Here is a 27,043-nt window from a genome sequence, read left to right on the forward strand (position 1 = left end):
CTTTTCCAGCTCATCTTCAGTCAGGCTGCAGCAGCAAAGACCATCAATAATTAAAGACCTCTGATTGGTTCTAACGCGCTCCGCATTCTGACGAAGACGAGAAACAAAGAGGAACTTCAGAACCCAAGAACACGCAGCAGAACCTGCTCTGACCACCTGAACATGCCGGTCAGCTCACAGAACCCGAGCAGAAACCAACGTTTTGACGGCAGTCGAGGTTCTCCTCCTCTCTTTCTGAAGTAAACTGTACCAGAGTTCTGTTTGATCCAAACCAGAGGAGCATCAGATGAAACGGTTCTGGACAGAGCAGAACCAGACCTGGATCAGACCAGAATCAGAGCTGCCTGCAGCACATAACCTCTGTAGAACCTGATGTTCTGCTCGTCTCTGGTTGGACCAAACGTCTCTGGACTGAAGCAAAGATTCTGGATCCAGATTTCAAAGGGAACCTGAGTTCAAGACCTTCACGGTTTTAACTCATCACTGGTTCTTCAGTATTTGTGTATCATCAGCTGTTGGTTCTGATAAATGCTTGTTCTGAAACCCGACCTCCAGAACCCCAAAGACTTCCAGATGTCTCCAAACGTCTGGAACGAGTAGAGCGTTCTCCAGAGGCGTTGGAGGAACTTCCTGTCCCGGCGGCGCTCTGTGAAGCAGGATGTTAATCCTCATTCTTCATGACGGCTTGTTGATCCAGGCAACGAGCCCATTTTTAGCTCCTCATCTCCTCCTCCTCCTCCTCCTCCTCCTCCTCCTCCTCCTCAGCATCCACGAGGAGGCTCCTGCAGCAAACATGTCAGGGATTTCAACACGTTGGCGTGCGTCCGCCTGCGGGGATGGGCTTTTTTCAGCCTGCCGTTTCTGCACCTCCCATGCGCGTCTCCTTATCCATCCCCCACACGACTCTTCTGCTGTTGAACTGGAGCTCAGGAGGAGATGAGAGTTTCACTCAGGAGCAAAGGGAGAAGGAGAACCCAGGAGGGAAGGTTCTGCTCTGACAGTTCACCTCATTTCACTGAAGAATCTGGGCTCCAGGAGCCCCCAGGAGCCCCCAGGAGCCCCCAGGAGCCCCTCAGTTCCTGTGTATGAACAGATGTTGTACTGGTGTCTCCAGAACCAGCAGTTTGAACGGGTCTCTCTGCAGAACTGCAGAACAGTTCTAATGAACGAGTTCAAATGTCAGAACTTTGATGTGAATCTGTGAATAATTGGTTTTAGTGAAGTGAAGCAGAAGGAGGAGAACCCAAAGGAACCGGGTCAGTGAACACGGTTCTACCACAGCCTGAAGAGGCCGGTCCAGAGGGTCTGGTCCAAAACAGATGTCTGTGAGAACTCAACTCTGATTGGTTGGCTTCAGTAAGCTCCTCCCACCGCCACACCACTTGTGCTGGTGGAAAGGAGGCGATTCTAGCTGCAGCTACAGGTTCAGGAGCACAGAAACACATCAGGAGAGACTCCTCCTGCTGCTCCTGCTGCTCCTGCTGCTCCTGCTGCTCCTGCTGCTCCTGCTGCTCCTGCTGCTCCTGCTGCTCCTGCTGCTCCTGCTGCTGCTGCTGCTCCTGCTCCTCCTGCTGCTCCTGCTGCTCCTGCTGCTCCTGCTGCTCCTGCTCCTCCTCCGCAGCAGCCTTCCTGACACCTCCTCTTCTGCTGCTTTTCTCAGGCAGTTGGAGGATTTTCAGTAAACAAAAAAAGGAAATTGTAAATTCTGGGCGTCAGGGCAGGTTTGAGGCCAATTTTGTCTTCTGTCCCTCTTGAGATAAGAGGAAGAGGAGGAGGAAGAGGAGGAGGAAGAGGAGGAGGAGACGGATCTGAGGCTTCCGCCTCGTCAGCTCGCCTCATGGATGGAGAGAGTGTGGGAGGAAGAGCAGCAGAGAGGAGGAGCTGTTTTTAACTAGAGGTTCTTTCACCCCAGGGACACCTCTGGGGGGGGGGGGGCAGAGGCCAAAGGCCCCCCCCTCCCCTCCAGCCTTCCTGTGTGGACGCCGGCGTGTATCATTTGGTGTCATTAGGCACAAATTATACAGAGAGGAGCGCAGAGACAGATGCTGCTGTTGGCACATTATTGTACCCCCCCCCCCCCCCCCACACACACACACACATGCAATCTGCAGGGGGGGGGGGGGTAATCTAATCCATGAGTGATTAAAGGAAGAGCTTCAGGAGAAAGTCAAGCTCTGAAGACGGAGATTAAACTCTAAGAGGAAAACGCAGAAAGAGGAGAGAAGGAGTTACGGTCCAGATCTGTCAGAGGGAGATCTCCCTCCTCCTCCTCCTCCTCCTCCTCCTCCTCCCCCCTCCTCCTCCTCCTCCTCGCCACTGCTGCCCGTCTCCCCACCTGTTAGTGCGGAGTCTTCGTCCGCTGACATCCACTTGTGCAGGAATCTCCTCTCGACACAAACGGAGGTAAGAAGCCACTTTTGCTCTTTCTGCTGCGGCTCTGGATCTGCCCCCCCCAGGCTTTGGCTGCTCTGCCCCCCCCCCCGCCGCGGTGCAGATGTTCCTGTGACAGCTGGAAAGTATGTTCAGATGTCTGCAGAGACGCATAGAGTCTGCTCTCGGGGACAGACGTCTTCATGTTTTGCCGTTTTTCAGAAAAGAGCGTCTTTTTTTAACATTATTTATTTAAATATCGACTCAGTTATTCATATTTTTATTGTACTGGATGTTTGTCGCCAATCAACAGAGGAAAAGGAGGTTTTTCTGAGGATGTTCCGGCATCTCCTTCAAACTTCTCCACCATCAGATCTAAAAAAGGGCATTAATGCTAAATGATGTCAAGTATTTGAGTTCATTTGCTGTGAAACAATCGTCACAGATGCAGCTTTTAGTGTCGTTTACATCATCATGTTTACAGACGAAGCTGTGAACGTTCAGCTTTTGGTTCTAAAAAATCCTCACAAAGAATTGTTACATTTATTTTATTAACCAGGTTAAAAAAAATTGCAGCCATGATTACAGAAAAATACATTTTTGATTCTGTGTTTTCTGTTTCTATCCTAAATCTGCTGATGGTTCATCAAAAGTCGTGTTTAATGACTTAAGAAGACAAAGAGCCCCACCCTGATCTGAAAACAAAGCTGCAGTGTAAAAAAAGTCTTTTCTTAAATGTCTTTACGTTCATAAAGAGTCACTAAATGGAAAAAGTCACCAAAAGAGCAAACATTTCAGGACTGAAACCATTTCCTCTTCTAAAGTTGAGACTCCGCCCATTTCTTACTGTTACCATGTCAACCGAATGGGAGTCTCCAAAATAAAAAGTCCACAAAAGTCTTTAGCAGTTAAAAAAAAAAGGAATTAGTTTGCTCCAACTTGTGTTAACTGAATTAGTTAGCAGCTCTAGTCTCTATAGATCTGGAGCCAGAAACAACAGATAAGCATGTTTTTGATTTGGTTTGATTTTGGCGGTTTGGTTGTTGGGTTTTGTTGTGAAGTCACGTTGGTTGTGTCTGAATTCCTTCCCTTCTCTCTCTACAGCGCGTTTTCCATTTTCTAGTTTGTCTGAATCTACAATTCCAAAATCCAGAGCCTAGAAATTTCCCAGAAGTCTCTGCGAAAAACCATTGATGCTCACTAGATCCGTGAATATAGACCACAATGCATTTCGTCTAAACAATCTTTACCAAAAAAATCAGTATTTCAATGTATTTTTTAAATAAACCATCAACGTTTACAGTGGATCATAAATAATCCTCGATTTTAACGTTGAGAAATCCATGAAGTCATTTCTGCCGTTTAAAATAAAATAAATGTCGTGACGCGGTGTCTGACTTGCTTTTGAAATCCAGGGCACTAGATAGTCGAGTATGAAGTGTTTTAGCAGTAAGGGGTTAGGGCGGGACTTTGGACACAGCCTATAAGTTTTAAAGGGAGGAGCTTAAAGCAGGTTACTTACAAAATGGCCGACATCACTGCTAGCTGTAGTGAGTTCTTGTTGATGCTTTGTGGGCGGAGTTATGCGAGTGCAAAGAAAGCGACTTGGTACATTTACAGGGTTTGGTGGTTGTTTGCTGCATTTTAATAAACGTTGGTTAAGATGCTGCTGCTGGCTAGCAGGCGGCTAGCTTGTGGCTAACTTTGTTAGCATACCAACACTTGTTCTGAGCGACGCATCTGAATGTCATTTCAAGCGTCTGCCGGCTTCTGGTTTTCATGGTTTTTCTTTTATAGCTCATTGGATTCTGTATTCTGGGCACATTCTCTGGTTTCTGCTCCTGAACGGCGTTTGATCACATGACGCCAAAACGCCGCACTAATCAATGTGATTAGAAAACTATCATCAGCTTTAAGGCAAAGACAGACAGAAGATCTGCAGAAAAGTGAGAATCAAACTTAAATGTTCTATAAAGACAGAATTGAACATTTTTAGACGTTTCTCTTTTCTCACACCAGAACCGCCCAGTGAGGACTTTGGGTTCGACTGACCCAGAGAGGAAAACAATCCTTTTAGATTTGCAAATCATAAACAAATATGACTGATTCACCGAAAATCTGTCAGAGTTTCCAATCAGCATTTTTCTATCAGGTTTCTTTAATGGAAAATGGGTCAGTTTGACCCAAACACCAAGCAAAAGTTAAAAACAAACTAATCAATGAACTGATTCTGACGGGTCTTCTTCCCCTGAAAGAGTAAAATAAAAACTTCAGTATCCCCTGTGCTATCGTAGGCACTTTACCATTGGGAGTTGGGTCATCTAGACCCACTAGACAGTGCTCTGAACCTTTTTTCTTCAATGATTTGTGATCTTCACTGGTGTCCATGGATTACATGAAATCTTTCCACCTTTATCCACCTTTGTCATGGTAGGGGGAAAACCTCAATGGAAGGGGGGGGGGGGTCATCTGGACCCCATAGGATAGAACAAGGGTTAAGTTGTTTTTTTACTGAGGTTTTTGGGGGGGGACATTTTCTTTTTTTTCTTCGACTGACGGTCTCTATTCTCCAAAGTTTCTCTTTAGTGATAATGAAACGGTGAAAAGTGACACATTTCATTCTCCTTTTAAATGGCTGTCAATCAAACTGTCCTGAAGACGCTCGGTTTGAATGAATGAGCTGTTGTGATGTCACAACGGCGCCTGGTCCGCCCCGCCCAGCGTGCACATCAGTTCAGGTGCAGCAGAAGATGCACGTTGCTGCCTTCCACGCACGTGTTCTAAGGCTGGATGTCATTTATCCTAAAGTAACGTCCCGTTACGTCACGCACATACCTGCGTGTTCTCCACATTTGACCCCTCCCCTGGAGGAGCGGTGAGCTGCAGACACAGCGGCGCTCGGGAACCACTTTGGTGGTTAACTGTAACCTGAAGTGTTTGCAGGATGACGTGTGAAAAGCTTCTGTCTTTCTGCTGTTGCTGCTGCAAAGCAGCCTGAATTCTGATGTCATTCAAAGCGTTTTTCATCTTCTTAAAGTTCCTTTGGTGTCATTTTAGTCAACAGCGGGTTCTGGTTCACACGTTTGTTCTGTCGTTCTGTTTAGAAAAAGGCGATTTGGAACCAGAAAGGATTTCTCATGACGCCTTCTCTTCCATCAGAATAATGCCGCACGCACGTCAAAAACTGGGAATCATCAGAGACGAACTTTCAAGTTTTTAATCAAAAGAAAACATTTTTCTGAACCAGAAAGTCAAATGTCATTTTCTCCCTCCAGAATCCAGAATTTGTTGAAAGAGCGGTTTATCCGGAGAACGCCGTTTTGTCTGGAGATCAGAGGACACTGACACTGAACTGGAAAATGAAAGTCGGCTCCTCGCCGTTTAACTCTGAGGATTGTGGGAAATGCCTCAGGAAAGCGGCATGTTTCCATGGCGGTTGGCGTTTGTTTCGATCCGCGGCTGAGATGCCATCTGTGGAGGCTCCGCCTTAATAAAGCCCCTATCGGGGTAAATCTGGACTCTTGTTTCAGAGAATCCGATCGATATCACGTCTGCATGGCAACAAAAGCTGAACCCATGAACGCCGCCTGCTGTGGTCTGATGACGGAGACGGAACCACACTAAGGAGGTGCTGAGGAGGATCCTGGAGGACAAGCTCCTCTGCAGAAGGAGCCATGTGAGCTGCTTCATGGAGATGCTTCTGAGCCTGTGATGAGGCAGGCGGGGGTGGGGGCTCGGCAGACCATCAGGTGACCCCCCCACAGGTGGATGTTAGATCTGGGAGGGTTTAAATAATGTTTACCTCTCTAGAACCACAGTCTTCAGCCAAATCTAGTAGTTTGAGTTCTGGTCTGATCCAGAACCGTCTCCTCTGATGGTCCTCCTGGTTCTGCAGGTGTGAACGCTCACCTGGACTCTGGTTTGGACCAATCAGGAGATCTCTGGTCCTCCTGAGAACAAAGGTCTCTGTTCTCCTGCAGATGAACTTCTGTTCATTTCAGTGAGGGAGGAGGAGAACCAAAGGGAGGAGGAGAACCAAAGGGAGGAGGAGAACCAAAGGGAGGAGGAGAACCAAGGGAGGAGGAGAACCAAAGGGAGGAGGAGAACCAAAGGAGGAGGAGAACCAAGGGAGGAGGAGAACCAAGGGAGGAGGAGAACCAAAGGGAGGAGGAGAACCAAAGGAGGAGGAGAACCACCTTCCCTACAAAACTGTTGCCGTGGTAACGGCATAAACAAAAAGAATTTGAACTGAAGTCACTGAGCTTAGAACCCGCTGAGACCAGGAGCGTGGATGAAGAGCGCCACCGGGAGGTAAAGGGACCTTCTCAGACGCATCATCACAGACCTCACCTGCACAGGTGTCCTCTGGGAAACGTGCAGTTTTTGCACCAGAAGCTGGTTCTGGTCCAAACATGGATGGACTGTCATGATGTCAGAGATTCTCCTGGTTTCACAGATGTTTGTGAACGCAGCCTTCATCCCGTGCATCATCCTCAGTGACCTCCAAACACGGCTCCACGGCTGACGGAGGGGGTCACGGTCCCACTCTGGGGGTGTGGGGTGCTGGTCGGTCATCAGAGCTCCTCTCACACCTGTCAGTCAGCCATCAGCAGAGTGACAGCCGTCTGGCCAGAGGCTCACCTCCGTGTGCAGGAGAACACGCGTGAGGAGCAGGACGTGCAGAGGGGCGGCAGCTTCCATTAGCATATTCGTCTGGGCTTAACGCTGCGCCGCAGAGCCTCGCCGTAATCCCACGGCAGCACGCCGCTCCAGATTTCCCTTTCATGTGGGAGAATGTTTGGGCTGATAAACGCCGCTTCCTGAATTAGCATGATTGTGACGGCCGTGACAGAAAGGCGGCGGGCCTCACAGGTGTGAGTCATGTGACAGGTGAGACTCATAATTATTTCATCTGAACATAATATTCAGCAGAATGACCCAGAGAGGAAAGAGGATGCTGAGCGTCAGAGTTTTTACTGCAGAAACTAAAGACGGACGCTGAGTTTACCTCCACGCTCTTACTTTGAAAGCCTGCATGACATCAGAGTGCAGCATTCCCATCATCGTCCTGAATCCATATTTCATCTAAACATTCCATTTCCTGTAGAAACCCAGCAAACCGCCACGCGTCTCCGGTTCCCTCACGGTCCTCTGCAGGTTCACGGGGCTGAAGGGGGGGTCACTCTGGATTTGAACCAGAACCTTCTTGTTCTGAGGCAGCCGTGCTTCTCGCCGCACCGAGCAAAGCTTTGTAGAAACGCTGCAGCAAAATGAAAAAGCAAAGACGGGTAAAGAAAACTGCCGTCTTATTTCTGACACACTGAAGCCGCTGAAGAACAGATCCAGGAGAGCTTCAGACTGAACTGAGTTAGCTTGAAGAATGTTGAAATGTTTTAAATGTAAAACCTTCTGAGTAAAAAAGTCACTGTAACGTTTTCAAAAGAGGTAAAAGACCAGCATGAGGTCTAAATGGAGCTTTAATCCTTCAGAATGACGTCACTGATCCAAGGATCTCAATCTGACCTGAAGGAGCTTCATGAAGAATCTGGTCTCCAAGAGTGAAAACCAAAAGAACCGGCAGGAACCTCCTGAAGAACGTTCTCGTGCCAGAAGGAAACGCAGTCTCAGAGGGACTGCAGGGGGCGCTCTGCTGCTCTGAGAATAGAGATAATCTCAGCTTCACATTCTGACCTTTTCTCAGCTCCTCCCACCAGAACTGCTTCAGCTGACAGGAGCCTCTGTGAGGACCGACGGGTCAGCGGTTCTCCTCCTCCTTTCAGCTAAACTCCACCTGCTCCTGCAGTCAGCGGAGCACAGAAGGAGGAGGCGAGTCCGGACTTCCTCCCCGTCTCTGATTCAGCACTGACGGGGGCTTCAGCCTCGTTAAACGTCCTCTGCAGGAGTTTGTCCCTCATCAGATCTTCACACCAAAGGCTGCTGCAGTGAGTGTTGGAACAGAGTCCACTTCCTCAGGTTTCCTGCTAATGAGACTTTTCTGAGGACGTTTTCTTCAAAATCACCAGAACGAAACGAGCTTTTCAAGCAGAGAACAAAGACGAATAGAAATGTTTCCAGCATAAAGTCTTCATCATAGAGATCCATTTAATCTGATCTAACCTGAAGGAGTCATTGAGAACCTTTAATCAGCTCCCAGTCCCTGTCCCGGACGAGCCCCCACCTCTCACAAACCAGCCTGCAACAAAAGCAGGAGAGATGAAATGAATGTGCAAAGGTGAATAGATGACAGCGATGGACCATGTTCAAACACGGACCTCCTCCAGAATCCAGATAAGAACAAAGTCCTTCAGCAGAGATCCGGTTGGTTCTGACTCATCAAGGCTCAGCAGATCCAGCAGTCCGCTCCCTCTGGTGCCACCTCCACCCACCCACTGGAGACCGTTTCTCCATCCGACTGTTTTACGGCTCCTAGATGAGCGATAGGGGCTAAATGTTGAGAAAGCAGCAGGAGGTGCAGCAGGAGGTGCAGCAGGAGGCCTGAATGCTGCTGCTCTGGAAAATGCTACATTTTGGTTTTTAACAGAATATTTTATCTGACACATAATTTGGATGTAATCAGAAATTTCTTTCCCTTTTTTTTACTAGTTTGTAGCTCAAAATACAGAAAGATGTAGAAAACTGTGGTGAGACCAGCCATGTAAAGATCAATCAATATCAATCAATCGATCAATTGATTGATATTGATTAACCATTCAACCAACCAATCCGTGAATGAATCCGTCAGAATGGATCCATCCCTTCATTCATGTCTGTTTCCTGTCCTCCTCATCATCACTGGGATTTTTTTCCTTCTGCTTTCTTCATCTGCGACCCCCCCCCCCCCCCCCCGCCCCCCGCCTCAGTGTTTCTGGCACAAACAAACAGTCATCCTCCTTATTAGGTACCTGCTGTCTGCGTCCTGCAGACGTCTGCTGAGACTCATTTGGGCCTAAATTGTGTCAGATCTTCTGTGGAAGGAGTTTGTTTCAGAGTCAGAGCGTTTTCTTGTAATGAGACATTTAGCTGAGAGGAACTGAAGGTGTGGAGTCAGACTGTGTGTGCGGATGTGTGTGTGTGTGTGTGGGGGGGGGGGGGGGGGTCACCTGTGGTGAGGCTGTTCTGCCGCCGGAGGACCAGAACCATCAATCACTGCTAACAAGCCGGAGTCTCCATCCGTCAGAGCTGCTGGATGGAGACTCGGGTCTTCAGGCACAATCTTGGACCCGGCTCATTCGGATTAGTTCTGGTCCAGATCGAAGGACACGGAGGTGCTGGCGGACTGGGACGTTTGGTCACGAACATTTTTTATTCTTTTAAACTTTTCATATGCAAATGTGTTGTGTAGAAAACATTAAAGTTCCACTCCGATCATATTTTGATCTGTTTTCAAAGCGGTTCCAGTGCTCGTTTAATTACAGTCATGATGTTTTTAGCCGACATCCTAAAAACCTGTCTAATGAACTCATTAGAAATTCACCTCTAAGCTGTGGTACAGAGTAACCTGCACTAATTTCCTATCATCCCTTTATTTACACGTCCTACCTCTAGCTTACAGCCCCTCACACCCCCAATCTAACATTATTGGTACAACAAAAACAGCAGCAGTATCAGATCCGTCCATCCGTCCAGTTCTGATCCAGATTCCAGCTCAGACCAGGAAGACAAAGACGTTCATGGATCCATATGTCTGCAGGTGGAGGATCAGAAAGGGGCGGAGCCTGGAGACTTTGGCCCTATGATTGTAGTTTATGTCACAAATACGATCTCTTTTAACAACTATTTGAATGAAGAAACAGTCGGTTTCTGCGGTTTTAATCTTAATTTTCTTTATCTATGTCATTCATCAGAAAAACTCTACAAGAACACGTTGGGTTCTGTTGAGTCTAATGAAGACTTGAATATTCATTTTCTCATATTCCTGCATCGTTTTCAGAGTTTCCACCCCAAAATGTGAAGCAATATGTCGGTGAAGGTTCTCATTTTTCCAGGTGACGTTGTCTTGAAGTGGAGTCTGAATTTAAAATCGTCATTTCTGAAATGTTTCTTCACTCATCCAAGCGGTCCGACAGGTGAAGATACTCGGAGGATGAAGGATTTACCGTCTGTCTTCTGTTCTTCATGGTTCTTGCTGTTCTTTAGTCAGTCTGTTCTGTGGTCCACCTCCGTCTCTGTCACACTGAGACATCATGGTCGTGCATTGATAGTTTTTGGATTTGGCTAAGGAGCTTCTTGGTTCTGACCCAATATTTGGTTTGACTGAGATTTCCTTTGGGGCTGTTGGTTCGAAGCATTTTTTGATCCTGGATTGGTACCTGTTGGATCTGGATCTTGTTGCTCCTCACTTGTTTAGGTGTTTTTGATTTGACTAAATTTGTGTTAAATGGTTGCCTCTGAAAGGACCTCCTCATTCCAGAACAGATCAGATGGGTCAAAGTTTGACTTCATGAAACTGTTGGAGGACTTGATGTTGTCTCAGGACTTGGTGGTCTGTACTTGACTTTGTCTTTGCTGCTGGATCCTGGTCTTTGAGTGGGGTCACTGGTCCTTTCATTGAGTTGTAAAGTTCTGGTTCTGGCTGTAGAACAGGCTCTGAAATTGTATCTGCGAGCCTTCGACCCTCTTTGGTCCTGACTTGGTACTTGTTTCTGGATTGGGCGTATTTCTCGCTTTTGTCAGATTGTCTTACTTGAGTTTATATTTTCTTTAAAGTGGGACATTTTAGTTCAGAAATCTACTTCCCATCGATTCCCTCCAGGAGGAAAAAGCCAGATCTGCGTCAAAGATCCTGAGGTGAAAGTCTAGTTTTTGGATGTGGTTTTGTTTGTCCCTCCTGGTTCTTGGCCCCTCACGTTGTGTTTGGCTCTGCTGGCCCACGTTGGCTGGATTGGACGTGTCTTTGGTTCTGACCAGCAGCATGCAGACGTCAGTGGAGATCAGCCTCTGTGACAGTGACGGCTGCAGTCAGACTGTCGCTGCAGGAGATCAGACGTCTTCACATGACATTTCCCATCCAGATCCCCTCAGTTTCTGTGTTTCAGGAGTGAGCCTTTGATCAAAGTCACCCTCATCCTTCCTGTTGTGTTCAGGAGGCGGATTCAACCGCCGTCCAAAGCCACTGTGATGTAATGACAGGGCAGGTTTCTGATGCAGCTGGGAAATGCATCCTTGGTCTGGAGCCAAAGTCCTTCAGTAAAAGTGTGTAATTACACAGCAGTTGTTCATATCCTCCATGAAACAAGCAAAAAAAGGAAGAAAATGCTCACCCAAGGAATCCTAAACATAAAAGCTGGTTTTGTGGTTTTCTTTGATTTGTTGACAAGAAGAAGATGGAACGTCTAAACTGCAGAGAAGATGAGATTTCTGCAGTGGTCTGACAAACAAAACTTCTCCTTTTAAGGGGGCTTTTGGTAAAGTAGGACACTGAGTCCTGAAGATTAACAAATCCTCAAAAAGTCTGAGGTCTGAAGGTCGTGACAGACTGGACAGGGAGTTTGTGATTGGGTAACGATTGGGATGTGGGCCGTAACCAAAACTCCTGGATCAGTGAGGACTTGTGGTGCTAGCAGGACCTTGAACTGTTGTAACACTCAGCATTAAATGAGAGTATTTACAAACCTTAATCAGGGTTCTACTTTCCTTACTGTATGTGTTTGTTTCTTTTTCTCCATTGATACCAAACAACTCCAACACAACACAACCTCACTTTTAAATATACACATCACCCTTAGTAGGAACCAGCACCCAAATACCTCCAGTCTTTCTATTATTTACACTCCGTTCTTTAAAGTTTCTTTGACGTCTTTAGTCTCTCAGGACAAAGCAGTCTCAAAGATTTGTTTGGCTTGTGACGCTCCGTCCGCGTTCAGATGGACAACGACTTCTTACCAGATTAGTTGATTCGGGTATCGTAATACTTTCCAAGAAAAGGGAAGACCTTTCAAAGAGTGGCAGAAAGTTCCGGTACATCCTTCAACCGTTATCCAGAGAAACCTCCATTGTTTTTTAATCCATCCCTGAAGCGGCAGTGATAGCGTCACTCAGACGTTCCTCTCCTTCCTCCTTCGCTTGGCTCCGCCTCCCCCCCTATTTGTGCTGTCATTAGCTGTAATCAACCACACACCTGAGAGACCGGAAGTCACCGGCAGGAAGTCTTTTGGCCGCCATATTTGTAGTTCACAAATAGACTATTATTGAAAGATAAACATAGTCTAAACACAAATACATAAAATCAAACTTTTATAAGGTGCTCATACGGTGACAAAAATGAAATACTGGACCATTAATATTTGTGGCTAATTTGGAGTGCATTTACTGTCCATTGTCTCAACAGTAAAATGACAATCCTATGTTTATGTGGCAATGCTACAGTGTTAGCAGGACCTTGAACTGTTAGCAGGACCTTGAACTGTTAGCAGGACCTTGAACTGTTAGCAGAACCTTGAACTGTTAGCAGGACCTTGAACTGTTAGCAGAACCTTGAACTGTTAGCAGAACCTTGAACTGTTAGCAGAACCTTGAACTGTTAGCAGGACCTTGAACTGTTAGCAGGACCTTGAACTGCTAGCAGAACCTTGAACTGTTAGCAGGACCTTGAACTGTTAGCAGAACCTTGAACTGTTAGCAGAACCTTGAACTGTTAGCAGGACCTTGAACTGTTAGCAGGACCTTGAACTGTTAGCAGAACCTTGAACTGTTAGCAGAACCTTGAACTGTTAGCAGAACCTTGAACTGTTAGCAGGACCTTGAACTGTTAGCAGGACCTTGAACTGCTAGCAGAACCTTTAATTTCTAGCAGAATCTTGAGGACGTTCCGGATTCTCTCTGTGTTTCCAGACTCTATGACGGTGCAGAGAGGAAAGAAGCTCAGCATCTCCATCCAAGAACACATGGCCATTGACGTCTGCCCCGGCCCCATCAGACCCATCCGACAGATCTCCGCCTACTTCCCCCGCCTGTCCCCCACCTCCCCCACACCCCTTTCCCCAAACCCCTCCCTGTCTCCTCCCCCCAACACTTCCCCCGTGGCCCTCAGCCCGCCAGTGGCATCAGCGATGGGCGGAGCTCACCTGCTGTCTCCTCTGCGGGCGCACCGCGGGTGGGGCGGTGGCTCTTTGTCCCAGAACAGCAGCATGGACACGTCTGTGGAAATCAACAGCGATGACAGTGACGACTGCAGTGAGCCTCGCTGTCGGCATGTGTCTGTGTGTCTGTGTTTGTTGGTGTGTGTCTGTGGGTGTTTGTGTTACTGTGTGTGTGTGCTTCCATTTGTGTGTTAGTGTGTGTTTGTGTTCTCGTATTTGTGACATCATCAGGACTGTGACTGTGATCCACACCAACTATTTGAGGACCTTCAGGTTGATTTGCATTGATGTGGTTTTCTGGTTAGGTTTTAGGTTTAGAGCTCAGATATGATGCGGGTCGAGTACGGTCCAGCATGATACTGGACCAGTAAAACCACCACAAGCGAAACTGAGACCACGTTAGACTGACAACATCTGGATCCAGTCTGGCTACTGTAACAGCGGGCAGAACCATTTCTGACCCGGCCCAGATTTCTCCTCTTGTTTGAAGCTCAACAGCAAAGATTTTTTCAGCTAAATGGGAGAATAGAAGGAAAATGTTTTCCTTTTGTTTATAATTTTTTAACCTTCAAATGTTTATTTAAAAAACAACAAAATAATTCAAACATAAATGGCTTTATTTGCATTCTAACATTAATTATATTTTAATCTTCAGATTTGAACTTTTATATATTTGTTTTACATGATGCCATTTTTGATTCCCTAAAACATCTGCAGGTCAATGAAGCAACAGCCAGCAGACTTCTGCAGAAATTCAAAGATGGTGAAAGTTCTTCTAGGTTCAGGTTGGAGTTTATGGAAGATCAGTCAAACGTTTGAACCTTCTCACTGTCAAATGAGAGTGCTAACCACTACACCACGGTGCAGCCCAGAAACCCAGTTAATGTCAAATCTCCACTATATTATCAGAGTTTTACGTAGCATCAAGGATGGAGGGAGATGAGATGTGGTCACATGACACATTAAGGTTGTAGTGGGATTCCCTCTTAGAGAACTTTGATTGTGTATCTCAAGCTTGGAGGCAATAGCGCCCCCTAAAGAGTAGCTGTTAAACATGCAGGACCTTTCCAGGCGCTTCCAGGTCTGCTTCAGGGTTTTTGTTCTTTTTGGAGTCTGCAGATGAGTCCCAGAACCTTCCGCATTTGAGACCTAGACTTGAGCAAGCGCAGGGTTGTTGGATTTAAAGAACTCCTGGTGTGTTGGCTCCTCAGGAGTTTTGGTGCCTTCAGGTGTGTATGTTGTATTGGGTCAGTGTGAACGGCGTTGCTCCATCACCTCCCGCTTCATCTGCTCTCCTGCATGTTTCTCCTGGTCTCCGTCTTTTTCCCGGCGCTCTCTAACGACTCGAGCCGGTTCTCCTCCACAGCTGCTCTGGGAACGCTGGAGTTCGAGCTGAGGTACGAGCAGATCTCCAGCGAGCTCCACTGCACCGTTCTGAAGGCCAAGGTGAGGCTGCAGCCGCTGGTTGTCATGTAGGCGAGTGAGGATGAGGAGGCTGACACCAGTTTCACAGATTCCACAGAGATTTTAGTCTTCGGCGAAAAAAAACGCCTCAGTCTAGGATTTGATCTGAACTGTTGAAGGGATGAAAGGTTTTCTACAGACAGAAAAAGAACAGAAGATTTTCATTTCATCCAGAACGTTTCTCAAATGAATCGTTCCAAAACACTGAGAAAGCTGGATATTTGGAAATATAAACCAAACAAAACAAACAAAACTTTAAGCTCAAATGACCAAATATTTTGTTCCCAGCAGAACTTAAACCACCCAGATGTTTAAAAGTGACATTTTTCTGCTCTCAGGAAAGTTTGACAAGAGCAGAAATGAGTTATTTTAACATCCGTCTGGTTAGCTGGTTATGCCTGTTGGAGGCGGAGCCTAAAAGGTCAGATCTTCAGTCTGTGAAGGAGTGGAAGTTCAAGAACCTTTAAGAGGGAAACACTGGAGAACGTAAAATAAGAGAAACATCATTAAAGATTCAGAAAAACTGGAGGGATCTCTGTGCGTCAGGGACAACATGTGGCTGCATCACTGATGAAGGGGATTGTGTCCAAACGAGACGTTCTTGATGGTGATAACGTCTCATCCGAACAGGCGGGGGGAGGTTAATCTTAATATTATCCCAGAAAAGAGACAGACTCATCACAGAAACAATAACTGAAGACAAAGGCAGAACCGTCGGTTCCTCTAAAGCAGGAAATTCATCCGTGGAATGAGAACGTAATCCGGTTTATCTGTGGAAAGTCATGAACTTCATCGTGTTTTTTGGTTTCTTCCTCTGCTGGATTGTCCGGTTCTTTTCAGGTTTAATTCAATCACAGCTTTTATTTTCATAAATGAGTTTTTCTAAACTGTCCAAAAATAGAAACCAGAAAGTGACTCTGATAATAAATGATAATGAAAATGATAGTGATGATAAAAGAATCTCATCCGTCTTTCATTTCATAACGTCAACAAGAAAATATTCAGATTTATGATCCTCACAGACACTGATGGTTCTCCTGAGGAGCAGGCTTTCAGGGGGGGGGGGGTCTGCAGAGAAATGCTTACAAAGGTGAGCTGTGTGTGCGTGTGCACGTGCGTGTGCACGGCCTCTCTCTGACTCCAGAGTGAGAGTTTAATGTTAGAGGTGAGATAAGCGGCGCCTGAGGCTGCAGAGCCAGCAGGAGGAGCAGGAGCAGCAGGAGGAGCAGGTGGGCACAAAGCAAAAACACCTCCAGGGTTCACAGGGTCTGCCCCCAGGAATTAGCCTGCTCCGAACCTAACCGCAGACATTTACCCACCAAACAGATAAGCTCCAACAACCAAAATGAATCCTGAAATCCTGAAATGAGACGGGGAGGTTGACGGGAGTTTGCTCCGCCCACCTCTACAATGTGCAGAAAGTGGGCGGGACAAAGAAAAGGGAGATTTGTTCAGTCCAGAAAGATTCATCTCAGTTGCTGATGAGGAGGGTCTGTGATCAAACCGTCTGATGAAGAAGATGTCATGTGATCTTCAGCTGTGAGGCGGGTCTGGGTTGGTTCCGCTCCACGTGACCCGTGTCGCCGCCGCTGAAGGTTCTCATTAGCATTCCTGCAGACGTGCGTCTCACTGAGGAGGACGCTGCTCCACCGTCTCAGGGAGGGAGAGGATCTGGACTCCTGTCTTCAGGAGTCGTTCTTCTATTTGAGGACCACTTTAATGTCAATGAGTGCCCCCCCTCCCTGACAGCTCCCCTCGCTGCTGCACAGCCTCTGTGTCCACGGGGAGCTTTCAGTCCAGGCGCCGCCGCCGGCTGGACGTCTGACAGGCAGCTCATCGCGTTTTAAACCCTTGACTTCCGGTTTGAAGCACACAAACCAAAGCCGGGGTGGTTCAGCGGCTGACCACTGGGGGGCCGGTTCTACAGCCAAGCCTCCGTTCACTGAAACATCAACTCAGAAATGGACAAATAAAGCGGCGGTCCTGTAACATTGATCATTTATGAACGTTTTTATCCTGTCCCCAAACGTTCTCATGATAAAGGCTGAAGCACTCTGATGTTTTGCTCCTCTTCAAGTCACATGACTAAAACTGTCACCAGAAGCATCTGCACTAATCTGGACCGCATGGAGCACTAGGGTGGACGCTCCTGTGGGCGGGGCCTCCCGCACAGACAGACAGAGGGCGTGGCTGGATCAGCATCTGCAGAACAGCTGAGTTTGGGAACAGCTCTTGTATATCGGAGAAGCTGCTGTTGTGCTGCAGCTGCAATGGTTTATGGGAAACGTGTCCGGATAAACGTCCTCAGATCCTCACGTTCATCTTGGACGTTTCCACACTGACCCCCCCCCCCCCCCCCCCCCCCCTCCATCAGGGTAACATCTGTCAGATCTTAGAGTCTTCGTCGCCGTTCGTTCCACTGGATCATCATTTCTGTCACATTAAGATTGGATTTCACTCAGAAGGTCACGGCCCCCTCCTCACCAGAAATAAAATAATTGTAGGTGGTGTGTGTGTGTCTGGGGGGGGGGGGGGGGGGGGGTCTGCAGCTGCTGAAGGTTTAAATGTCAAAGTTGTTGAAAGACATTAAAGTTCAATTTCTCATCATGATCCAGTCTGATGAGCTTTTCTCTAAGATACACCTGGGGGGGGGGGGGGGGGGGGCAGTTTCTTCCATTAATCTCAAATTCAGAAAAAACAGCCATGAATTCACCGAATTTAAACTCATTCATTCTGATGGTAAAACATCCGGGACGACAAAAGTGTCTGTGACACGCGTGACGGAGCTTCACCTGAAGAACGTTTGGATGTCAGCGTCTGAAAAAAACTGAAGGAACTGATGTTCAAAGACTTTAATGGGTCTTTAAAAATCTGAATCTCAATTTGTTAAATTATTGCTAATAAAAACTTCTAAACTTTATTCATATTTTTCAAAGCCTGATGTTTGTTTCAGACTGAATCCTGTTGGTTCCATTTTGAAGCTTTAATATTATAAATGACAGACGAGGTCACTGCAGGTCACTGCAGGTCACTGCAGGTCACTGCAGGTCACTGCAGATCACCGCAGGTCACCGCAGGTCACCGCAGGTCACAGCAGGTCACTGCAGGTCACTGCAGGTCACAGCAGGTCACTGCAGGTCACAGCAGGTCACCGCAGGTCACCGCAGGTCACCGCAGGTCACCGCAGGTCACCGCAGGGCACAGCAGGTCACCGCAGGTCACCGCAGGTCACCGCAGGTCACCGCAGGTCACTGCAGGTCACCGCAGGTCACTGCAGGTCACCGCAGGTCACAGCAGGTCACCGCAGGTCACAGCAGGTCACTGCAGGTCACCGCAGGTCACAGCTGGTCACTGCAGGTCACCGCAGGTCACAGCAGGTCACTGCAGGTCACTGCAGGTCACCGCAGGTCACAGCAGGTCACTGCAGGTCACCGCAGGTCACTGCAGGTCACCGCAGGTCACAGCAGGTCACCGCAGGTCACAGCAGGTCACTGCAGGTCACCGCAGGTCACAGCTGGTCACTGCAGGTCACCGCAGGTCACAGCAGGTCACTGCAGGTCACTGCAGGTCACCGCAGGTCACAGCAGGTCACTGCAGGTCACCGCAGGTCACTGCAGGTCACCGCAGGTCACTGCAGGTCACCGCAGGTCACTGCAGGTCACAGCAGGTCACTGCAGGTCACTGCAGGTCACAGCAGGTCACTGCAGGGCACAGCAGGTCACTGCAGGTCACTGCAGGTCACTGCAGGTCACCGCAGGTCACTGCAGGTCACCGCAGGTCACTGCAGGTCACCGCAGGTCACAGCAGGTCACCGCAGGTCACAGCAGGTCACTGCAGGTCACCGCAGGTCACAGCTGGTCACTGCAGGTCACTGCAGGTCACAGCAGGTCACTGCAGGTCACTGCAGGTCACCGCAGGTCACTGCAGGTCACCGCAGGTCACCGCAGGTCACTGCAGGTCACCGCAGGTCACCGCAGGTCACCGCAGGTCACTGCAGGTCACAGCAGGTCACAGCAGGTCACTGCAGGTCACCGCAGGGCACAGCAGGTCACTGCAGGTCACTGCAGGTCACTGCAGGTCACTGCAGGTCACCGCAGGTCACAGCAGGTCACTGCAGGTCACCGCAGGTCACAGCAGGTCACTGCAGGTCACCGCAGGTCACAGCAGGTCACTGCAGGTCACTGCAGGTCACTGCAGGTCACCGCAGGTCACAGCAGGTCACTGCAGGTCACCGCAGGTCACAGCAGGTCACCGCAGGTCACAGCAGGTCACCGCAGGTCACAGCAGGTCACTGCAGGTCACAGCAGGTCACTGCAGGTCACCGCAGGTCACCGCAGGTCACCGCAGGTCACAGCAGGTCACTGCAGGTCACCGCAGGTCACCGCAGGTCACTGCAGGTCACTGCAGGTCACAGCAGGTCACTGCAGGTCACTGCAGGTCACTGCAGGTCACAGCAGGTCACTGCAGGTCACAGCAGGTCACCGCAGGTCACAGCAGGTCACAGCAGGTCACTGCAGGTCACAGCAGGTCACTGCAGGTCTCAGTGAACTTTGTGTTCCAGGGTCTGAAGCCGATGGACTTTAACGGTTTGGCCGACCCGTACGTCAAACTGCACCTGCTGCCCGGAGCCTCAAAGGTGAGATGCAACCTGAAGGTCGGTGGTTTGTGTGTGTGTTCTTTGGTGTGTGTGTTGTTTTGTGTGTGTTCTTTAGTGTGTTTATGTTCTGTTCTGTTTGTCGTCAGGCCAACAAGCTGAAGACAAAGACGATCCGGAACTCCCTGAATCCGGTTTGGAACGAGACGCTGATCTACGTCGGGATCACAGAGGAGGACATGCACAGGAAAACGCTCAGGTGTGTGCATGTGTGGCGGCGTGCACGTGGCAGTGAGTGGCAGCAGGACGTTTCCTGACGTCTGGTTGGAGCTGTGGTTCCTCTGGCGGTTCCCCACATGACAGTAAAGCTGTTACTCAGCCCAGAATGACCTTTAGAACCTCCCCAGCAACAAAATAGAGAAAGGTTTTCCATTTAGCTCTTGATGTTCCTGCACTTTAAATCAGATTTTTTCTGTTTATTCTGAATTTAAATCTCTTTAAATCTTGAAGACGGCTTCAATTTAGGACACTGGAATACATCCTGATTCCTGAAAAACAACAAATTTGTTCTTGGTGGAAGCAGAAACACCCCCCCCCCCCTTCCCCCTCTGTGCTTCCTGGATTTCTTTACACGTTTTCTTGTTCTCATTTATTTCGTGTATTTCTTTGCATCAGGTTTCATTCTACTCATCCTTAAATCTTCCTGTGGTGTTGTTTTCCTTTGTTCATTTCCTGTTCCATCTAAAATTCTTCTCTGTGTTTCCTTCATATTCTCTTTGTTACTCCTCTATTTCCCTCTATTTCTATTTCTTTCTTTTCTCCATTTCCTCTGTATTTCCTCTCCGTTTCCTCTGTACTTCCTCTCCGTTTCCTCTGTACTTCCTCTCCGTTTCCTCTGTATTTCCTCTCTGTTTCATCTGTATTTCCTGTGTGTTTCCTCTGTATTTCCTCTCCATTTCCTCTGTACTTCCTCTCCGTTTCCTCTGTATTTCCTGTGCGTTTCCTCTCCGTTTCCTCTGTATCTCCTCTCCGTTTCCTCTGTATTTCCTCTCCATTTCCTCTGTACTTCCTCTCCGTTTCCTCTGTATTTCCTCTCTGTTTCCTCTGTATTTCCTCTGTATTTCCTCTCCGTTTCCTCTCAGTTTCCTCTCCGTTTCCTCTGTACTTCCTCTCCGTTTTCTCTGTATTTCCTCTCCGTTTCCTCTGTATTTCCTCTCCGTTTCCTCTCAGTTTCCTCTCCGTTTCCTCTGTACTTCCTCTCCGTTTCCTCTGTATTTCCTCTCCATTTCCTCTCCGTCTCACCTGCAGGTTAACCGTGTGCGATGAAGACAAGCTGACTCATAACGAGTTGATCGGTGAGTCTCGGGTTCCTCTGAAGCGTCTGAAGCCCAACGTGACCAAACACTTCCACACCTGCCTGGAACATCCGCCTCCGGTAACGTTTGGGTGGAGGATCTGCAGAAAACCTCCTCGTCTTTCACTTCCTGGATGTTTTACTGAAACCGACCTTTGTCTCCCCCTCAAGCTGCCCTCCCCATCAGCTGTGGGGGAGGCCCTGCGAGGGATTTCCTGCTACCTGAGAGAGGTGAGGAAAACTTGATTTACATCAAGCAGAAGCTGCAAAGCGTCAAACCCGTTTCTGCTGTGGCGAGCTGCAGACAGCAGGTTCAGAGATCGCTGTCTGCGGCCACGGATCTGAGTCTGCAGAAGACGTTCCAACACGGAGAAATGGGACTGAAAGATTCAGAGTGAAGCAGGACTCTGCCTGTGAAATAGTCTTTGGCTGGAGACACTTGCTTGTTTGGGGTGAGGCGAGTCCAGAGACCCTGATGGTGTTTAAGGCCAAATCGCACTGAAGCGAAGACCGAAGAGGAGGGAACAGGGCGACGTGTCTAGATAGACAAACATCTTTGAATTTCCTCGTGATTGGCTGAGAAGAACGTCAGCACGCCGGCTATTGGCTCAGACGGAGAACTGATTGATGCGTGGCGTGAAGATTCAGCACCCCGGCGTACCTGGGGCCTCATTTCTAAAACTTTGCGTAGGATTTGCGTCAGAAGTGGCGTACGGATGAAACATAGGACGTGCGTACGCACAGAAATATTCGGAGTTATAAAACCGTGCGCACGCACATCCTACGCATCTTTCCCTTAATAAATGACAACCAATTCTAAATGCAGCGCAGCTTTTGCGGCTTCATGACACGCCCATAGCTGCCCATATATAGTCCGTGAAACGCACGGTATTCAATATTCATTGATTGTGAAATCATGGCAAACACAGAGAGGAAATCAAAAAAACGTAACTTCACTCAATGTGAAGTAGAAGTTATCGTTGGCGAGGTGGAAAAGAGGAGAATAATGTTGTTTGGAGGGAACAGTGTGGGCGTTACTAATGCCAAAAAGGCACGTGAGTGGCAAACGGTGGCAGACACCGTAAATACTGTAGCCTCACAACCTCGGACCGTGGCCGAAATAAAGAAGAAATGAAAGAAATGATCGGACATCAAAGTCGAGGCAGAGCGCCAGATGCACCGGGTGACACGCGTGGTTCCTCCGAGTGCTCTTCTGTAACGCCAGGCCCAAAAGCCCGCAGAGGTCCAACAGGACGGCTGGAGGAAGTCAGAACCGGCTCATAAGCCACTCGTCCTTGTTTGCCAGCAAGTCTTCTTGCTGTCTAAAGATGCGTTCACTCTGAATTCTTCCATTTGCCACATCTTCTAAGAGCACAACATCAGCCATTGTGCGTCATTACGCATTGTGATGGGGCATTTTATTTCCCTCCATTTAATTACATCTGACAAGCTGCAGATGTCGGTAATAATCGACGTGGAAATGGGAAATTGATCAGCAAATGTAATTTCTTGTTGCTTTCTGAATGGTTGAGACATACGCCATACATTGTTTTACCAAAAATAAAACAAACTAAAGGCATATGCATGAATACCATAATTCTGTAGCTTATGAAGAAATGTTTTACTATGAAAACAAATTTCCCCAGTGGACAATTAATATGTCCGTCTGTCTATCTGCACCTATATCTGCTCCTCCAGACGGACACATTGAGGAGAATATCAGTTTTGTACATTATTTCATTCTGTTAACTATATTATTTATGAGGATGAATTGCACAACATGCCAATATTGCAGAACATATTTCACTTTTCTTTTTGCAAATAAGTGTTCATTTGTATTTCTATTGTAATTTTTGTTTGATTTTTTTGTTTGTTTCACTGCTGATCGATCAAACGGGTGTTGGTGTAGCTGTTAATTGTCAGACTTGCTTTGTGAAGTCTTCATGTTATTTCTGAGAGGCAGTATTGTCATTTTCACTTTCACGTGTTTCTTCCATCTGCCGACGGCGTCGCCGTTTCTCATTTCACCCGTTTTTGTGCGTACACCTGGGTCAGAGCGTGAAGGACCGCACATTTTCCCGTCAAGTTTGCTTTTTATAAATCTCAACTATTGCGTAGAGAGTGACGTACGCCTTCTTTTGTGCGTACGCAACCTTTAGAAATGAGGCCCCTGGAGAGCAGGTAGATGTTCACTTCAGCAGGATCCCGGTCCAGAGTCCAGAGCAACATGGATTCAGGCGGGTTCTTCTCTTTGAGAGTCTTCCTTCCAACAGAATCTGTCTTCTCTGTCTTTAGCTGATCCAGCATTTCTCTGTTTCTCTGCGTTAAGATAAGAAGATTTGAACCTTTCTGTGTTTTTTGACAGTAGTTTTCTTTATTTCTTCTCTTTGTCGTTAGACTTTCATGTAGAATTACTAGTTTAGCAGATAATCATGGATTAGTAGCTCTCATCTTTAGATCCTCGGCAAACGTCTCATTTACTTCACTGTTTTAACGTTTACAGATCATTTATGTTGCTTCTTAGCATTTTTAGTGCACAAGTTTGTTTTTGAGCAGAAATCTGCAGTTGTGACCCAAACGATTCACAGTCTGTCGTTGTTCTTCATCAGCTGCTCTTCAGAAATGGTCCAACTGTTCGTCTCAGCTGTTCATTTGTCTAACGAGAGGAAATGAAAGTGTTGATATGATTTCTGACCTAAAATGTTGGTGAAGTTTGGAAATGAAAGCCCAGCCCTGCTGGTTTGCAGCGCTCAGAAGCTGGAGGGATTTTTCTCCGGTTTCCTGTGACCGAGGAGAAAATGAGAGAGAACAGCGTGAAGTCTGCCGGCTGCGTCTCCTCGGAAGAAAACGAATGTGGATCAGTGGAGGCAGAGACCACGCTAAGCCTGTCTGAGCTCATTAGCCGCCCGGACCTGAACAGGTGTTCTAACAAAGAGGAACACAAACAGCAGCATTTCCTAATGACTCTCTGCTCGCCAAAACACAAAAGCAACACTAGCAGGGATCAGAGTTTCTCTGAAACCAGCAGCTTTCACCAGAAACTTCCTTCCATTCAGGAATATGTTTAGTTCTCACCTCATTTCTAATCATTTTCAAGCCAAACAAAATCATTCATTAAACTAATTGGTAGTGCAAAATAAATCTGACCCGAGCTCAAACACCGACAATACTTACACAGAACTGTGCATAGATGTGTTTTCAGAGCCGAGGTCACCAGAGGAAGCTGCAGTCATGTGACCCAAAAACAAACTAAAACAAAGAAAAAAAGACTCTGGTTTCATAAAATACAGAAAAATATCACAAACAAAGACCAACAACAGACACACCTCTTATGTCAAACACAGACACACCTCTTATGTCAATCAAACACAGACACGCCTCTTATGTCAATCAAACACAGACACGCCTCTTATGTCAATCAAACACAGACACACCTGTCCTGTCAATCAAACACAGACACGTCTCTCCTGTCAATCAAACACAGACACGTCTCTCCTGTCAATCAAACACAGACATGCCTCTTCTGTCAATCAAACACAGACACGCCTCTTCTGTCAAACACAAACACACCTGTCCTGTCAATCAAACACAGACACACCTGTCCTGCCAATCAAACACAGACACACCTGTCCTGTCAATCAAACACAGACACACCTCTTCTGTCAATCAAACACAGACACACCTCTCCTGTCAATCAAACACAGACACACCTGTCCTGCCAATCAAACACAGACACACCTGTCCTGTCAATCAAACACAGACACACCTCTTCTGTCAATCAAACACAGACACACCTCTTCTGTCAATCAAACACAGTCACACCTCTCCTGTTTATCAAACACAGACACGCCTCTTCTGTCAATCAAACACAGACACGCCTATTCTGTCAAACACAGACACACCTATCCTGTCAATCAAACACAGACACACCTCTCCTGTTTATCAAACACAGACACGCCTCTTCCGTCAATCAAACACAGACACACCTCTCCTGTTTATCAAACACAGACACGCCTCTTCTGTCAATCAAACACAGACACACCTCTTCTGTCAATCAAACACAGACACACCTCTTCTGTCAATCAAACACAGACACATTTCTTCTGTCAATCAAACACAGACACACCTATCCTGTCAATCAAACACAGACACGCCTCTTCTGTCAAACACAAACACACCTGTCCTGTCAATCAAACACAGACACACCTGTCCTGCCAATCAAACACAGACACACCTGTCCTGTCAATCAAACACAAACACACCTCTTCTGTCAATCAAACACAGACACACCTCTCCTGTTTATCAAACACAGACACGCCTCTTCCGTCAATCAAACACAGACACACCTCTCCTGTTTATCAAACACAGACACGCCTCTTCTGTCAATCAAACACAGACACACCTCTTCTGTCAATCAAACACAGACACACCTCTTCTGTCAATCAAACACAGTCACACCTCTCCTGTCAATCAAACACACCCCCTCTGTCAAACAAACACAGACACCTCTCTTCTGTCAATCAAACACAGACACACCTCTTCTGTCAATCAAACACAGACACATTTCTTCTGTCAATCAAACACAGACACACCTATCCTGTCAATCAAACACAGACACACCTGTCCTGTCAATCAAACACAGACACGTCTCTCCTGTCAATCAAACACAGACACGTCTCTTCTGTCAATCAAACACAGACATACCTGTCCTGTCAATCAAACACAGACACGTCTCTCCTGTCAATCAAACACAGACACGTCTCTCCTGTCAATCAAACACAGACACAACTCTTCTGTCAATCAAACACAGACACACCTCTCCTGTCAATCAACCACAGTCACACCTCTCCTGTCAATCAAACACACCCCTTCTGTCAAACAAACACAGACATGCCTCTTCTGTCAATCAAACACAGACATGTTTCTTCTGTCAATCAAACACAGACACAACTCTTCTGTCAATCAAACACAGACACACCTCTCCTGTCAATCAACCACAGTCACACCTCTCCTGTCAATCAAACACACCCCTTCTGTCAAACAAACACAGACATGCCTCTTCTGTCAATCAAACACAGACATGTTTCTTCTGTCAATCAATTACAGACACAACTATCCTGTCAATCAAACACAGACACGTCTCTCCTGTCAATCAAACACAGACACACCTCTTCTGTCAATCAAACACAGACACACCTGTCCTGTCAATCAAACACAGACACACCTCTTCTGTCAATCAAACACAGACAGTCTCATTTCTGTCAAACAGACACGCCTTTTTTTCTGTTACAGACCCGACCATCTCCTGTTAATCAATCACTGGAGTCATTTTTATTGGTCAGGCTGCTGCAGAAAACCATTGATCTGCTTTTCTTTGGAGCTCCTCCTCTTCCTCTAAGCCAGCTGCGTCCAAATCCAGCCCTCAAGGGCCGGCAACCTGCTGGTTTTCCAGAAACCCTGCCTCATTTGCTGTTGATCACCTGGATCAGGTGTGTTTAGCCAATAAGGAGCTTCAACGGCAGGTTGATTGGAAAACATATAGGACACCGGCCCTTGAGGCCTGGAATTGGACACCCCTGCTCTAAGCTGAGTAGCCTCTGTGACCCCTCCCCATCCAGAACCCCCTTGGTTCTGCAGAACTCTGTCGGACTTCCTCCTCTGCTTAAACAGAACTTTAGCTTTGTCGTGCAGCGGAGGAGGACTGAATGGTAATAAGGAGGCGGTGCTCCTGCTGGCCTCATGCAGAATGAGGAGCCTGCAGGGTTACACTCCCCCCCCCGATGATCCAGACTAACCTGTTCAGATGACGGTCTTTGGTTGTGACTCCTCCCCCTCCTCATCCTGGTCTGCAGTGGGAGAACGAACAGCTGCACAGCCTGGAGGAGAGGGGCCGCCTTCTCCTGTCCCTGCAGTTTCTACCTCCGGTCAGTCCCGAGGATCCCGACGGTGACGGGCGAGGGAGGGGCGATGGCCGGCGTAACGGCGGACTCTGTGTGGCGGTGAAGCGGTGCGCCCATCTGGCAGCCATGGACGTGAACGGATTCTCCGATCCCTACGTGAAGATGTGAGTCCGAGTTCAGAGTTTTGTCCAGTTTCACGCCGCGACACCCGTGAAGGTCACATGACTACGGTCAGACCAATCAGAGAGGAGGAGTCTGCTCCAAAACTTTGATTGATGCTTTT

General features: G+C 47.6%; 2 protein-coding genes and 2 long non-coding RNA genes across 5 annotated transcripts in view; 1 reads left to right on the plus strand and 3 right to left on the minus strand.

The window, feature by feature from the left end:
* Positions 1-2,381, minus strand: part of nupr1b (nuclear protein 1b) — a 17,620-nt gene extending 15,239 nt beyond the window's left edge. Inside the window, exon 1 of the mRNA XM_023957230.1 lies at positions 2,336-2,381. Within this exon, the coding sequence (XP_023812998.1) occupies positions 2,336-2,366 (31 nt within the window). The 5' untranslated portion in view covers positions 2,367-2,381. The remainder of the gene's footprint in view (positions 1-2,335) is intronic.
* The window catches only part of doc2a (double C2-like domains, alpha), a 35,002-nt gene continuing 10,109 nt past the window's right edge, over positions 2,151-27,043 (plus strand). Inside the window, exons 1-8 of the mRNA XM_023957215.2 lie at positions 2,151-2,403; positions 13,201-13,542; positions 14,815-14,894; positions 19,474-19,548; positions 19,656-19,765; positions 20,815-20,941; positions 21,032-21,091; positions 26,713-26,924. Of these exons, the coding sequence (XP_023812983.1) occupies positions 13,206-13,542; positions 14,815-14,894; positions 19,474-19,548; positions 19,656-19,765; positions 20,815-20,941; positions 21,032-21,091; positions 26,713-26,924 (1,001 nt within the window). The 5' untranslated portion in view covers positions 2,151-2,403; positions 13,201-13,205. The remainder of the gene's footprint in view (positions 2,404-13,200; positions 13,543-14,814; positions 14,895-19,473; positions 19,549-19,655; positions 19,766-20,814; positions 20,942-21,031; positions 21,092-26,712; positions 26,925-27,043) is intronic.
* On the minus strand, positions 8,221-12,848 carry LOC105354487 (uncharacterized). Of its 2 annotated transcripts, none has more exons than XR_002873618.2 (3): positions 8,643-8,852; positions 8,488-8,563; positions 8,221-8,348 (listed from the first exon to the last, which is right to left on the minus strand). It is a non-coding gene; the product is annotated as an uncharacterized LOC105354487 (long non-coding RNA). The 2 variants fall into 2 exon arrangements; XR_013657879.1 differs by having other exon boundaries at positions 8,222-8,351; positions 8,643-12,848.
* LOC144981334 (uncharacterized) lies at positions 14,909-26,794 on the minus strand. Its single transcript, XR_013657880.1, has 3 exons — positions 26,656-26,794; positions 24,035-24,109; positions 14,909-15,045 (listed from the first exon to the last, which is right to left on the minus strand). It is a non-coding gene; the product is annotated as an uncharacterized LOC144981334 (long non-coding RNA).

Source organism: Oryzias latipes, chromosome 8, assembly GCF_053564925.1.
Source record: "Oryzias latipes strain Hd-rR chromosome 8, Olatipes_Hd-rR_3.1".
Taxonomy (NCBI): domain Eukaryota; kingdom Metazoa; phylum Chordata; class Actinopteri; order Beloniformes; family Adrianichthyidae; genus Oryzias; species Oryzias latipes.